We start from the raw sequence: 16,192 nt of genomic DNA on the forward strand, positions 1-16,192 counted from the left end.
AAAACTTGTAACATATAGTAAGTTTAAGTGCTTTGTACTTAATATTATAATATACTACGAGTATATTAGCATCGATAGAAACTAACATTTGTGATTTTGAAATCCCGATGACGCAAACGTCATCACGTTTCAAAAAACGTTCTATCAGCTGTCAGTATTATTATGACACTTTCTGTTTCAACTAAATTGCTTTCTTACTGCTATAGTATTTTTTTTAAATATTATAAGCAGTCAAATGAATATATGTAGAATTCTTGAATCAATTTTTGAATAAAATTGTATACTAGTAGAAATTCATCTGTTATAGTTTCAATTGACCACGATGAGCGTTCAGTTGAAATTATAATAAATAATAAAATCAATAAATAACAAATAATAAAATCAATGTTAAAAAAAGAATGCTCGAAAACAAAAAAACTGAAAATAACTTACGTTTTTTACTTTAATTTTTTTTTAATAGAATCGATCGTTTAATTATCAATGGTTTTTTTACATATACAAATTATTACTTGTTTTTGGATGTATGCTTCACACATTGTTTAGTAGGCGTGAATGAAGGTGTAAAATCGTGTTAAAATTTTATATATTTATTCGTACTTTAGATGAGTAGACGTGTTCTGGAGTGGAGAACACGTCGTGGCAAACGTAGCGTAGGACACCCTCGAGCTATGTGGAGTGACAATATACGCAAGGTGGCTGGCAGCGGATGGAGATTAAGAGCTGAAGATCGAGCTCAGTGGCGTGCCATTGCAGAGGCCTACGTCCAGTCGTCGTCGAACGACAAAAGGATGATGATGATGATTGGTACTTTTGTTATTTGATTTTTTGTACAGTACCAGTGCCAGAAGTGGCGTGCGATTTATATCGGCAACAGGCAGATTCATACAAATTGTTATCCAGATAAGGTAATAAAAGACGCATAACCTATACATGTAATTCCAGCAGTTAAGGTTATAATAATTGTGCATATATAGTGAGAAACATGAGGTCTAAAGACAACCTCGCACTGTCCTATTAAAGGGCTGGTTCTTTGACTTGACATTTTTTTTAATTTGAGTGACTGCTCTTGAAAACGAAGGTAGTTTGTTATACGCATTGTAAGTTGTGGTGTTAATAAAAGAAAATATGGGGTGACAAAATGCAACCTCGCACTACGCTAATAAAAGCGTAAGGCTATTATTATTATTTGAACTGTCATTTTTAGCTTCATTGTTTTGCTTTTCTTATATACAACGTTGGATTCTATAATCATATTTTTCTGATATTTGAGAAGAAATTATAAATTATTTTATTATAAATTTCGGAAGCTGCAAAGATTAATTAATTCATACATTGTTATATACAAACATAAGATCGATAGTAACCGTTATTTCTTTAAACGACCTTATAGAAACTACTTCTAAATTGCTATTGCTGCTGAATCTGCAGCAACTAAAAAACTTATGTAAGGACTTACTTGAACAAAAGTGGTTTGTTGGCAAAGAGGCCGGATGCCTTCTCTTTCGCGGCTTGGAGCCCCTGCATTGCGGCGGCCCGATCTTCCTCATGTAAACGCACTCCCGTATCTAATACCTGTCAAAATCATAAATACTATTATGTTTATTTCTAACCAACAGTATATTGATGTCTTATTAAGGATTAAGTCGGGTATTCTTTCGCCTATAAACATTCTTTCCAGAAATTTATAAAAGGGTTTATCCTAATATATGTTTTTTGATTTAACAGCATTATTAAAATTACAAAATAAACACAGCTTCCAATTGATTGGTTCAAAGCATCGTTTCAAAGACGCTTGTTCTATAATATTACGCATGCCCAACAGCCTCTTTAAATGGATTATTTAACTTAAAACGCGGCTAAGTGCCAGCTCTTGGCTCACCATGAAAATGGAACATAAGAGATAACTAGTGTGGAGAAGCTTATTTTTCAATGATATTTTTTATGTCCTCATATTTTTTTTAAATTAATATACAAATGAATACGTAATGTTTATTAATTCAAAATTAAACATGTTTTATATTTTAATTCAATAAGGGTTTTGCTTAACTTATGAGACTTAATTTTTAAGTAATTGTTAATAATTTGACATTTTCATTAAACAATTTATAATAAATGGATGTAACAAAGGACAAGACAAGAAAACGATGATTGTGAAATAATTAATCATTGGTCGCCAATTGCGTTATAATCTGCCACCAACCAATCACAATTTTTGATAAATCGCACGCATTATAATTTTTTTTTATATAAAACAGATAGGCAGGGCAAGTTGGTCATGTGATGTTAATAGGCTATCACCGCTCACAGACATAGGCGCTGTCAGAAACTATTCCTTATATCTCCAACTTGCCACCAACCTAGGAAACTAAGATTTGATGTCCCTTCTTACGTTAGTAACCATGGCTCACTCAACCGTCAAACAACAATACTTAGTATTGCTGGTTAGTGGCAGACTATATGAAGAGTGGGTGGTACCTTCCCAGGCGAGTTTTCTCAAAGCCCTACCACCAAATGAATTATATTCTTGGACTCTTTTGATGTATTAGAAAAGCAGACAAAATAGGCCACCAGATGATAAGTGACTACCTTATGCCCTAGACTCTTGAAGTTGAAGCTTACACTGACAATATATCATACAATGAGGATACAAGGTGTTACTTCTATTGTGCCTGAAGTATACTGGGTCATATCCTTTAGGCACAGTAGTTTATAGAGAGTATAACTTTAAGTAGGTTACCGGTGTATTTTGGTAGAGTAGTTGGTAAATGGGTGGTACCCACCCAGACAGAGCTACACTAAGCCACAGGGTTATTGGTTATTCAAAATTATGTTAATTATACCAGACAATATATAAATGTGTAATTAAACCACCGGCTTTCACACATTCAATACATGACGTAACGCTGTATTCGATGTGATCTATAAGTTACTCCTGAATGAATAAAAAATAATATACACAAATTGAAATGCAATTAATTCTTTTAATATGTTCGTGTCTTTTAATGTCAAGTAAATTATTACTATTTGAGAAAATAGGTCACGTGTTAAAAAAATATACTATTTTATATAAGCTCATTATATGTATGTTACTGAATGAACATGAAATATTTTGTTTATTTAAATAACTCCGTATCGGTTTTAATGTGCAAATCCATTAATTATAATTTTCTAGTTTCCTTTTTGACTTTTAAGAATTAAACCTTCAATACAAACATTCTGATCGACTATTGTAAGAAATTATGATTGTATTTTTTTATTCATAATTAATGTTACTTTGTAAACGCTAAAACGGTTTAATTAAGTTTCAATACAATTATCATAGAATTTTAAACTCTACTGCAAATTGAAATGTCGTTACATAACGATTACGTTCTTCTACCTATGCATATGTATATAGCTATATATATATATATCTACGCGCATCTATAGATAAGTTTTTGTACATCGATCATTATGACTAACAGCACTTATTGAAAACAAAAACACAATAGAGATATAAAAAAAAAGTTAAAATATTATTTACTTACATTTTTTCTGTTCCTAGGCGTAGCAGGTCCGTCGTAGCGTCTGTCGATCGTGTAGCGCCCCGCGCCGCTCTACGCCGTAGCTACGGCTGCGCGTAGCCCCAGCCGTCATTGGTCGATATTTCTACAGATCTAGATATCTTTCCACCAATAGCAGCCTCCACTGTAAAGGGGCGGTGTTTTGTAATATTTCAGAAAATTTTCAGAAGACCCAAATGTACATAGAGTTAGTATCGACCCTTTCTGTGTTCATTGTTTGATTTGCATGAAACGTAGATGTTGAAAACTATGCTAATATCGTTTATACTGATCACATGAGATGAGTCAATGGTTTCAAGCATATATGCTAATATGCCAATATGAAGCGAATAATGATATTATAACAACCTCTAAATATCCATAAAGTTTTGCTACTATGTACATTAACTGTCTTCTTAGTATGAAACGTTTCTTTTATTTTTACACATTTTAAAATATCTACGTTCTGAATATCTGGTTATGTTGTCATTTTTAACGTCTTATTTACAACTTAGTTTGATCCATCTAATCAATGGAAGTAAATCTTACATAAATTCTTTTGTATCTATACTCTTTGTAAATTAAGTTCGATATTTTGTTTTATAAGGACGTACATATTTACGAATATGTTTATAGCTTTTTGGATGTATGTCAATACATAGCTGTGAAAGTTTATTTCCTCTCGCACATCTTGAGAATAAGTTACTAAGCTGACTACAAAATAATTTAATCGAAACGAAGTAATACTATATTGTTAATTATTCAGGTAATGCAAATTCAATTGTGCATTTCTTAAAGTAACTCCATGGTGAGAACGTGCAACGAAAGCTGTAAGCCACATTTAAACGCTCACAAAACCTTTTTTTTTATATAACTTCGTACTAAATTAATACTGGAGATACATTCTTTTTAATCAATTTTCTGAAGTTATTTTATCTCCGTCCTTTTTCATATCTTTAATGTATCATAAGCACTTACGTTATATTATATCTTTAATGTTCTGTATTAAATAATATTATAATGACGTAAAATACAAGTATTGAATTGATAACATTGAATAATTTAAAACTTGACCACACAAAATATAATGATATATAAAAAATACATTTGAATATAACATGCTAGAAACATTAAAAGTTCATACAAATCACATATTTACAAACTGAATTAAAATTATATCAACTGTACGAAATACAATATTTTTTTTAGATAAATAATAAATAAAAAACGAGCCAGAATAAAAAATAAGCAACGTGTTGTTTTGTGGTTTTCAATTTGGAGCATTAAGTTAATATATCATAATATATAAGCAAGCCGAGATGGCCTAGTGGTTAGAACGTTCATATTTATAATACACGTTATACTTGACGGCGAAGGAAAACATAGTGAGGAAACCAGCATGTGTCTAATTACATTGAAATTATGCCACATGTGTATTCTACCAACCCGCATTGGAGCAGCGTGGTGAAGTAAGCTCCAAGCCTTCTCCTCAAAAGAGAGAGGTGGCCTTAGCCCAGCAGTGGGACATTAACAGGCTGTTACTGAACTGTATAAACATTATGACCGTTTGTCACTATGTGCAACTGTGCTAACAACATGCAGTTCTACATGATGGGTGCATGTGTTTAATAAAATTCAATCTGCAGATTTTTATACTAAAAAACCACTTGTAAGTGTCCCAAAATTGACTCAAAGATAAGGCTTGGAGCTTATTCCATCACGCTGCTAACATGCGCGTTGGTATTGGTTAGATACACATTGTTAAGAGAATAACTCGAGACCACGACCGAATACGCAACATGCAACTGCAATTTACGTTTACCTTTGTTTACTGACTTTGAGCAGACCCGTTTAGGTGATTATCATTCACTCATCACATTTTATTTTACCATTAGATATGATTGCTTTGTATTGCAATGTTCTTGTTTGTAGTGAGCCAGTGTAATTAAAGATATAACGTCTTCGATTCCGTTCGATGTAAGGACTGACTTTTACATTATGTAGTGCCCCTAAAGCTAAATCTAACCACCTACCAACATGTGACCCCTTTACGAGTTTACCTTTCCATATTAATTAAAAAAAAACTGTTGAAAGTTCAAAACAAAGACATGTGGCTAAAATCCAAACAAAATGAATTAATTCCTACAAAACTCTCTAAAGAATATATTTTTATTATCATGCAAATATTTCACTTAGAAGGCACTGCTCGTTACAACACAAAATAATTTATGCATAATTGTTAACTTGGCTTTACCAAATATTTGTTAACGCGATGTAATAAATTAAAAGTAAAAAAATATATATTTTTTTATATAAAATCTTGTTTTGCATACAACAATCTACAAAATTTCGTGTGTATACTGTGACGGTTGAGGGACTGCTTCGTCTAGAGCCAATCCTGGGTATAGAATCAGGTTATGCTTATCATAAAAATGCATTGTCATCGGAACTGAACCAACATGTAAAATTTCAACTCCGTAGTATGAGAGATAGTGGTCCTAATTCAGCTTCCAAGATTTTAACTAAACATACTAACAAACATTGCTAGTTATTAAAAAACTTTTAAAAATGACATTTTTTAAAGTTAAACTACTTAAAAACATTTGTAACATATGACACACATATTAAAAAAATCATAAAAAAATCACATTCAAGCTAAAGATTTGAATATATAACTAAAAATAAAATCATATTTAGGTTGACTACATAACTATTACAACTCTAACTTAAGAATGGAAATTGATATATCTGTTAAATAAACATTTTTACTAGATTTGGAAGAATTTTTTTTTTATTATTAAATAATTGATATTACTAAAGAAATTTTGATTAAAGAGTTAAGGAACGGATAGACAGAAAAAGTAACAAGTAAACGACTATAATTATATGAGGAAATCATATTTGACTATGACTTAAAAAATGCAATAAAAAGGTCATTAAAAAGAAATCAAATTTGTGCTGAGCTCAGACCGTTTACCCCCGCCTCGTCCGTTAGCTGACTACGCTATAATATCGGCGCAGTATCGGTCTGACTTCATTTCACGGCTAGAGGATTTCGCAAATGAAGTTTCCCCGGTCCACCGAACATGAATCTGTATAATATTTCGTCTATAATTCGCATTAAAATTATATCATGGATATAGCTTTTTAATATATACATTCTAGTGATATTGTTTAAAAGGAAAACATTTATTTGTATAAATATACAAAATCTAAAAAAACGGTTCGAATTATAAACATAAATAAATAGTCAATTCATACATTTGTAAATCTATTAATCGTACCACGAGTAATATGTTAAAATAATTTCTGAAAGCATAGAAGGCAGGCAGACATTATAATTTATGCCTTAAAGAGATTTCTTTCAGCATAATATATCTCTGTCTGTGAGAAATTATTAGAGATGTTTTATATAAGGGAACTATAAATCGCTGCTTCGAGCTTACAGATAATATATGTTCGTTATAACTTAGGTTTAAGTCAATTTGTTAGATTTTTATACAAGCTTAGTAAATATAATAATGTCCTTCTGAATATATATATTTTTTTCGTTTTAGCAAGGCTTACTAAATGACCCACCTGATGATAAGTGGTCACTTTCGCTCATAGACACTGGCAGTGCGAGAAGCATCACTCTGTTATTGTTTCGCCAATCATACCATATAAGATCCCTATGCCTATGTCTCTGTGTGGCTTGGCATACTGGCAATGCCAAGCTACACATACGGACGGAAACCTGCACAAAGGCGAAATCGGCATTTCACAAGGCAGTTATATTTATATTATTATTATTATTATTTTATTTACTTCCTTAACCTCCTTAACTTTGATTGCATCACAAAAATTCTAATTTATAGGCATAAAAAAGGGATAAAGTTTCTAGCTATTAATAACAAACTATAATAATTAAAAATATAAAGTAAGAAATATTAACCATTCAACCACTCGCCACTGACCTTGGGAACTAAGATGTTATATCCCTTGTGGTTATAGTTACAGCTTCTTCTATAATTACTAGCTTCCTCGACCTTAAAACCAAAACCCAAAAATACTCATATTGTTGCTACTTAAATAGGACGATCATATTTAATTCACATTACCAACATTGAAAATTCTAGATTAACTTTTTTAGTCAGATTACTCTTTAAACTATTGTAATCGTATTTGACTCATGAAAACTACCACTAAAAATGTTCAACAACTTATAAACTAAAGTTTTCTCAAAAGAAAACTTGCAATTCTTTAATAATTTCAACGTTATTATCATCCTAATATGCAGAATTTACTCCCGGTTGCATGCTTAACTCTAAACCACCTCAAAAACGCTTTTGCTACTGTATTGCTTCTGACTTATAATACGTGATATGAAGGTGTTTACTCAACGAATGGCTCTAAAATAGTGTCATAGTATGCTTTTACGACACCCTCGAGTTAATATTGAGTAGTATCTTAAGTAGTTTAGTATTATACTATAACCAAATCACGCGACTTAACTTACATAAAATATAATAAAATAATCTTAAATTCTACTTGTCGTACATCACAATGATCGTCATACATAAATAACTTCTTGCTTGACAAACTGCGGCAACCCTCTCCAACCTCTGATTAATGCATTCTTTTATAACATGAAACGTCAGCGGGGGGTAAAACGCAATCTAGTTAAATGCTGAGCGCGTGATTTTGTCCGCACTAATATTTTTAATCTAACGAAATGAATATTAATAATGTATACAACAAGTTTTCTGAGGATAGTTTTAGATATTGTTAAAAGTTAAGTATTGATATTAATATTTTAAAAGTAAGTTTAGATATTGTTCAAATAATTAATGAATAACACTATCACAATACTATGGTGACGATGATATACGTTTTAATTTAAGGTTTCTTTGTTTAAAAATCTTTGAATAACTAATATGAATAATATTAATTTTTTAATAATCATATTGTATTTTCATATTGGTTCGTTACTCAATTGTATGTATATAAATACATTATACCAAATTCCATTGATTTTATAAAACAAAATTTATTTAAATCTTTATTAAAATTTACTGAATTAAATAAAACATTTTTAAACGTATGATAACTGCGTATATTAATTATTTTTATTCAGTTAAAAAATATGGTTTTATTAAATATGAAATGATTGCAAAAATCTAAGAAAATATTAAGCCATGTTATAGACAACAATGTATTGGTTTTATGTTATAAGTAGGCCTTGAATCCTATTGATGAGTTTTTTCCATCACGCTGCTATATTGCAGGTTGGTGGATTCACATTGGGCAGACCACCGAGCAAGACATCAATTATAAACATAAATTGGGCATTTGAAAACCGGTTTGAATACGCTATTTTCGTTTTTATGCAGTAATAAAGATTTTTGATGTACATTTAGTACTAGAAACTTATATATGTGCTTAAGTGTCCTTTCGCTACATCGAGAGAGGCGGCCAACGAGCACTTAACAGCGATCGACTACTTTCAAAAAGCGCTCACAGCGCTTATCGGCTTTTAACATTACCACTTTACAAGGCAAGGGGCGATATGGTTTTACTCAAATATATTTTGATGTATTGTTTAAATTTTCTTCGATAATATCTCATTATAGAAAAATAAATACAGATTATATTGTCATATTATAATAAACTACGCTAGCCCATTTAATATACCGAGAAAAAAAATACTCGTTTAAAAAATACCTATTCATTAATAGAAGAAAAATTAATAATTAAATAGAAGAAGTAGAAACATTCACTTCCGGTCGAATATCTAATTTCAAAATATAATAACATCAATTTTAATCACATATTTACAATAATTACTTAAAAAATGTACTTTTTTATACACCATTCTTTATTATAATTAGATATATTTTGTGTAGAAACATTCATTCATTAAAATGATATTCTTTTAAAGGTATTTTTTCAAGATAGGACGGTTTATCTTTACGGAATGTATTTTATTATTACAAAATTATAAATTATAACTAGCAGTATATACCTTTTTTGGAATAAGGGAACACTTTTCTTGTAATATGCTTTCTGCGCTCTTGTAAGATAAGGACTTTATAATAATTAAAATAATTATGAGTTATTGAATAATTAGTGTATATAGAAATTAAATCAACTCCTGAGAATGCAGTTATACTCTAGTCTACGTTGAAATTATTACCAAATGCCTCTAGTTTTACTTTTGATAATATTAGTAAATTTATATTCAAAAATAAAAAGTACTTGAAAACTTGTAACTTGACAAGTGCAATTAAATACCTAAATATATCACAAAATGATGTTTTATGTATGTTGCTAGATAATAAATATTACAAATCATATTCTTAAATGAAAATTGAATCGATTATCAGTTTTATTTCTATTAGAGAAGTTCATCAAATATTACATTGATGTGTCTGGTGACACCTCATGACTTTTGCAAAAGCACCTCATTCCACTCGATTACATCCCTCTCCTCTACCTGGGGGCAACTTCTGTCTCTTTCAAACTTAAACATTTTCTCTATTCTCGTCCTCCTCTTCCTGCTATTTATGACTTATTAACTTCTCTAAGGTATCATAGCAACCCACCCACCTCTCAAACGTTCTACGAATTTAATATAGAAAATTGTGAACTCAACCGTAAGTCAGAAGCAGTTTATTGAATTTTATGGTATATTATATCCTCTTTAATATTCATCATTAAAACATAAGAGTTCTTTAAATGGTTTTCATTACATATAAAACTTATAAAGCGTGTATATGTATATTTAAATAAATTGAAAAGAAAGATTTATTTTTAGCTTGAAGGTATTTACTGAAATAGAATACTTCAGCTAATATTTTACCATAAATATATATCACAGTGAACGATGATAAGTATATGCGTATATCATTCTAAATAATTATAATAATATAAAAAAACCATAAAGAGCACGAAATTTATGAATTTTTTTATTCAACCGGTAAAATAACATAAAATACAACAGAGTTTTATAAAATACATTTTAAAACGTCAGCTACACAAATTTTTAGTAACTAAATTAAGCTTCAATGTCGATGGTTTATGTTATACAGATGCATTAATGACGTCAACGCGGTTTGCAAATAAATATCCCGTCGGAGCTCTTTAATAAAACTTTATTGATAGATTGCTCGTGAAAGAAACCAATCCTAAGAACTAACAATTGTATATATCAAATACAAGTAACTTAACAAAAGAGGTATAATATTACCATAAATCATAATTATGTATTACATTAAAAAGTAGATAAATTTTATTTATTTACATACGAGTATGTACATTTGTATATGTACCCACATATACAAATAAAATTATTCAACTGAGTTCTAATCTATTGAGCTAAAATTATGTGTCACACTGGAAGTGAGAGATGAAATTAAAGTTTATTTTTAAGAAGGTTTGATAAAATATAAATTCACATATAACATGGATGATATTATAACATTTTTATTTTCAAAGCTTTATGCAAAAATTTACAAGTTTAATTTTGAATACTATATATAATATTAAACACCAGATTATCTGTCAGAGATTTTGAGATTTTAGAATGTTTTTACAAATAGTTCGAAATAATTAAAAATACATTTACTTTAGGCAATAATAATATTGCAATAACCATTAAGAAATAAAGATTAAAAAGACATTTTTATAATCAACAAAATAATGTAAAATAGAAGTAAAAAATATGTACTGGTAAAAAAACGGAATAAAGTATCAAGTATCAAAAGCAGAGTACAAAAGTAAACAGATTTATGCTACCAGATAATTTTAAGAACCGTCAGCTTATAATAAATAGGGACAGATTGAATTATTATAAACAGCGCATGGTAATTAATTATTAATTAATATAATTAATTTAAATTATAAACGCACAAACCTAACCTAAAAATTAGACTATCGCAATTTTATGCTTTTTGTGAGATGGCCTAGTGGTTAGAACACATGAATCCAATGATAGCTGTTTTAAGTCCGTCAATTTTCATGTGCTTTAGTTGTTTTTATACTTAACCTCGTGCTTGGCGGTGATGAGAAACATAAGAACAGCCTGGTGGAATATGTTCCAAACCTTCTTCTTAAACAGAGAGGCGTTAGACCAACAGTGGGACATTAAAAGCTGTTACTTTTACTTTTCTTTTTATTATAAATCGAACACTCCGTTCATAATGTTTAGACAGTCAACAATATGGCCAGATTAATTACAAACTAACGGTCCTTACAATGTTACGGTGATATATACAAAAATAAGAAGGTAAACAAAAGTCTACAGGAAGTAAGTAAAGTTTATTTTTCTATAAACTCGAATAAGAAATAAATCCCTGAACGCTACAATTCCGCGACGGATCATGCTGTTTGCCGACCGATCGCTCCTTGGGGACGCTACTCAAGCGGTTTCTTTCGATGCAATAAAATCACGATCTTTAAATCTCCCAAGAAACATTCAACGGCTTTACAAATAGTATTTCGTTATTGCAGTAACTCCGTGAAATTGTAACTGCCATAAACTAATTTCATACCGAGCTCAAAATTTAGAACATTTTGTTGTTTGGTTTGAATTTTAATTTGATTTGTTGTAAGAACAAATAACATTAATTGTTATTTTGAAAAACTAGTACTGTTTACATGTTATTAAATACCTTTTTGGATAATTTAAAACTATACCGAAAATATATGTGTTTTAGTATCAAACTGCATCCCACCTACGGCAAAGATTAAGAAGATAAAAATATTTTATCTTATTATTCTTATTGATAAATTTGATTCTAATGTCATAATCATTAACATACAATTTATACTCTATACAATACTATATAGATAAATAAAATGTAAATTTTGTATTCGTTGATTTACATGAAATATATGTTTATTTGTTTAAGTTTATAGGTGTGGAAATGAGTGAAAATGAGTAATGACTGAGTTTAATCTATAATGTGAACCAGAGGCAGCTTTATATTTATTTAAATCTTGGGAACTAAAAATCTCATTAGTTTATTTTTATTGTATTTAATTTACAAAGCATTAAGTTTCTATGAAAAAATCTATGATGTGCTTATTACAAATTCTATTACAATACAATTGAATGCCACTTACACAATATTTATAGATAAATTATTCAAAAATACCAGTCGTTTAAATTTGACATTAAAATAATGTTTTGATGTAGGTAATCGTGTTAATAATAAAAAATTAATCTTTTACTTCGTACTTATCTCAAAGTATAATTTAAGCAAAACTAAAAATAATAGAACTAGAAATGTAATACGAAAGTTGTCACACAAAATGAACAAAAATTTTTGTTGTGTGTAAGTGTGAGTAAACATATATTAAGTACCAGTAACTGGAAATTAAATCCGCAAACGATAAGGTTTACCGTCCTAGGTCGAGCCATTTAAAAACCCGCCGGTAAATGAAATCGTTTTATTTATTTTAAGTCGATGTGGTAAGAACGCGTGAATCTTAACCGATGAACGTGGGTTCAAACCCAGGCAAGCACCTCTGAATTTTCATGTGCTTAATTTCTGTTTATAATTCATCTCGTGCTTTTCGGTGAAGGAAAACATCGTGAGGAAACCTGCATGTGTCTAATTTCATCGAAATTCTGCCACATGTGTATTCCACCAACCCGCATTGGAGCAGCGTGGTGGAATAAGCTCCAAACCTTCTCCTCAAAAAGAAGAGGAGACCTTAGCCCAGCAGTGGGACATTTACAGGCTGTTACTGCTAAATATTGGTAAAGATTATAGAGGTAGGATATACGAGGAACAATATATTTTATTCATTAATTAGACATGATTTCGTGCAGAAATGCATATTTATGATTACGGACAATATTATCTAATTTACGAACAAATAACAACACCATTCATAAAAAAATAATAAATATTAAGAACACATTCGGTTGATATTCTGTCATTTTTGTTTATACGAAATTCGAATTTATTTGTGCACATCTATTAATATAAGTTTCATTTTCCCATTTATATAAGTATTTATAAAAAAATATCAATTTTCGATTCGATTCGATTTCAATATAAATATCAATCAGCAAGTTGTAAGAATAAAATATTAAGTAAGTATAGGTATTCAATTCTTGGAACAAATCTGCCAGCAAAACCAAGATATGGCCACCTGACGCGTCGCGGAGGCCATATCTTGGCTATAGCATCTTTATAGCTACCTTTACTACTTAGCAAAATCTAATAACTATATCTTACAAAAAATGGGTTTAATTTGGTTAAATGGCTTACAATATACGAAATCATAATACATCAATCTCCTAGTAACTGTAACAAAGAGAATATGAAATTGCACAAATGTAATTAATCGGTATGATGGCGCATTAAATATAATCCGAACATTATCGACTAGTGCATTATGTATATGTATGTATACTCAGTACGTAAATGTAAATCTGTGTCTGTATGTCTGTGTTAATACGTTTACAGGTAAGTGCAAACGGGCGGGTCGGCCGAGGCCCCGCCCCCGCTACCATTGTCTCCCATCGCAATCGCTCCAAATTGAATAAATTAAAGCCAAATTTAATAAATCTATTAAGTTCCTGCCGACATAAACAACTCTTGACGTTTGCTGGCCCAACGCTAACGGGGACGAACGTTTTATTAAATTAGTTTAGATGCTTAGCTGAGGGTTGTTGAAAGCTTTTTATATTGATTAATATTTTCAATGTTTATTGGAACTGGCATTTACTTTGCCGGCGTTATTATATTGTAAAATTTGTTGTTTCTGAATCGTTAGTTATCTCACAACAATCGTTAATACCTTATTGAATTTTATTATTAAGTTTTATATTATATCCTGTCGAGAACATCCTCGGTAGCATTATATACTACATGTACATACATAGGCTTGTTCACTTTTAAATAATTTACGAAGAAGAAAATCTAAGATCTTATCAAAATAAAAAATACAAATAAATTAAATCTGAGCAATTTACATTCTAAAAAATTTAAAAATATATATAAAGCTATCACCGGTTCGGAATGTAGATTCTACCTAGAATAACCAGCAAGAAACTCAGTAGCTACCCTATTTCATCCATCATGTAGATTCACGTTCTAGAATTTGTCAAATGTACAATACTACTAGTTAATTAGTATAAAGGGAAGGTAGGTGTTGGGTACACTATATCTGTACTCCTGACAACGTGTATACAAAATTTCATGATGATCGGTTGACTTATAAAGACGTGAAAGCGTAACAAACAAACAAACTCACTTACGCATGTATAACATTAGTAAGGATTACTCGTATAACCATATAGAAATCTCAATTCCTAATCTTATGATTGAGGACGGATTCCAACTAGCATAAGATTTAAAATCTTGGCGTAATATCAAGTAAAATTATAAATTATTATAAAAACAATAAATTATTTTGTTAACTACACAAGCTATGTTTCCTATTTATATCTATTTTATTAATTAACCGTTAAATGATAATTATTTTTTTAAATTGTCATAATTTACAATACTAGTAAATTATAATGACACAAGTTTCCATTTCTTTAACATTTCTTAATTTAAATTTCCAGAATTTTTAAAAATAAATATTTGAAATTTGCTGATATTTGAATTAGGTGTTTTGTAAATCATTGATTGTACTGTCATCATTAAGTTGATGAAGAAAGAGACAGCATGACTAATCATCTCGTAATAAGGTTTAATATCTTTATTGTTAACAAAAATTAACATGCAGCGGTTGCAGACGTGAGAAATATCAAAAACGCAAATTACTTGTACATCCATGCATTTAACTTGCATCCAGGTGCAGTGCATTGCAGAAAATTAATAAAAAAAACTTACCAAAATGACACGAAGATATGTGTTAAACTATATTACCCTAAAATATATTTAATCATACGCGCTAGATATGTTAATTATAGTTTGATATGTTATATATTGATATTCTTTAGAATGGTTGTTGCATTATATCTCTATGATGTTTTATAGAGAATGATAGAATTCAATATAAACTGCCAGTTAATGGCATTATAAACAGTCAATGAATATAATGTTTGAAGTACCTACAGCTGTTTACATATATCCGGAGGACATCACTCTTAAGGATTTTATACACCAACTGAACGAAATAGTTGCCTATCAGATCACTGTTTCACTTCATTGGAATTTTGTAGCAATGTTTTTATTTGGTTCTTGCAGCGATACCACCCTTAAGAGTGATGCGCCCCCGGCGAACGCGCCACGTGACTGCCGGCTTTGCACAAGCTTTGTGTTTACATCCATCCCCATCCCCCGCTCCCCACCCCCGCTTTTCCATCCCCTCTTACCATATTTTTATTTTTTTTTAAGAAATATATCCAACCACTATCCATTTCAAATCGTAAAAATATTTTGTTTATTCATAATATTATAATATTCATAAAAAAAAATCGTACATTATTATTTTTATTATATTTTTTATAAGAGCCAATCTCATAAATACAGAGATATTTCAAATATTTTTGGAAATGCAATCTTCAATAAAACAATTTGTTTCTTTAGTAATTTCGGGAAAAAATTATATCGTACGGTAATAAATCAGAAACCTTGGTACACAATATACTTAATATCATAATCATTAAAGTCGTTATTGTATAACAAATTGCTCCGTAATAA

At 30.0% G+C, this 16,192-nt stretch overlaps 1 protein-coding gene across 1 annotated transcript in view; it reads right to left on the minus strand.

The window, feature by feature from the left end:
* LOC126771269 (vesicular glutamate transporter 1) overlaps positions 1-15,722 on the minus strand; it is a 50,570-nt gene extending 34,848 nt beyond the window's left edge. Inside the window, exons 1-3 of the mRNA XM_050491062.1 lie at positions 15,601-15,722; positions 3,528-3,687; positions 1,457-1,572 (exon numbers count right to left, since the gene is read on the minus strand). Coding sequence (XP_050347019.1) covers positions 1,457-1,524 — 68 coding nt within the window. The 5' untranslated portion in view covers positions 1,525-1,572; positions 3,528-3,687; positions 15,601-15,722. The remainder of the gene's footprint in view (positions 1-1,456; positions 1,573-3,527; positions 3,688-15,600) is intronic.
* Between the last annotated feature and the right edge of the window lie 470 nt (positions 15,723-16,192).

Source organism: Nymphalis io, chromosome 10, assembly GCF_905147045.1.
Source record: "Nymphalis io chromosome 10, ilAglIoxx1.1, whole genome shotgun sequence".
Classification (NCBI taxonomy): Eukaryota; Metazoa; Arthropoda; class Insecta; order Lepidoptera; family Nymphalidae; genus Nymphalis; species Nymphalis io.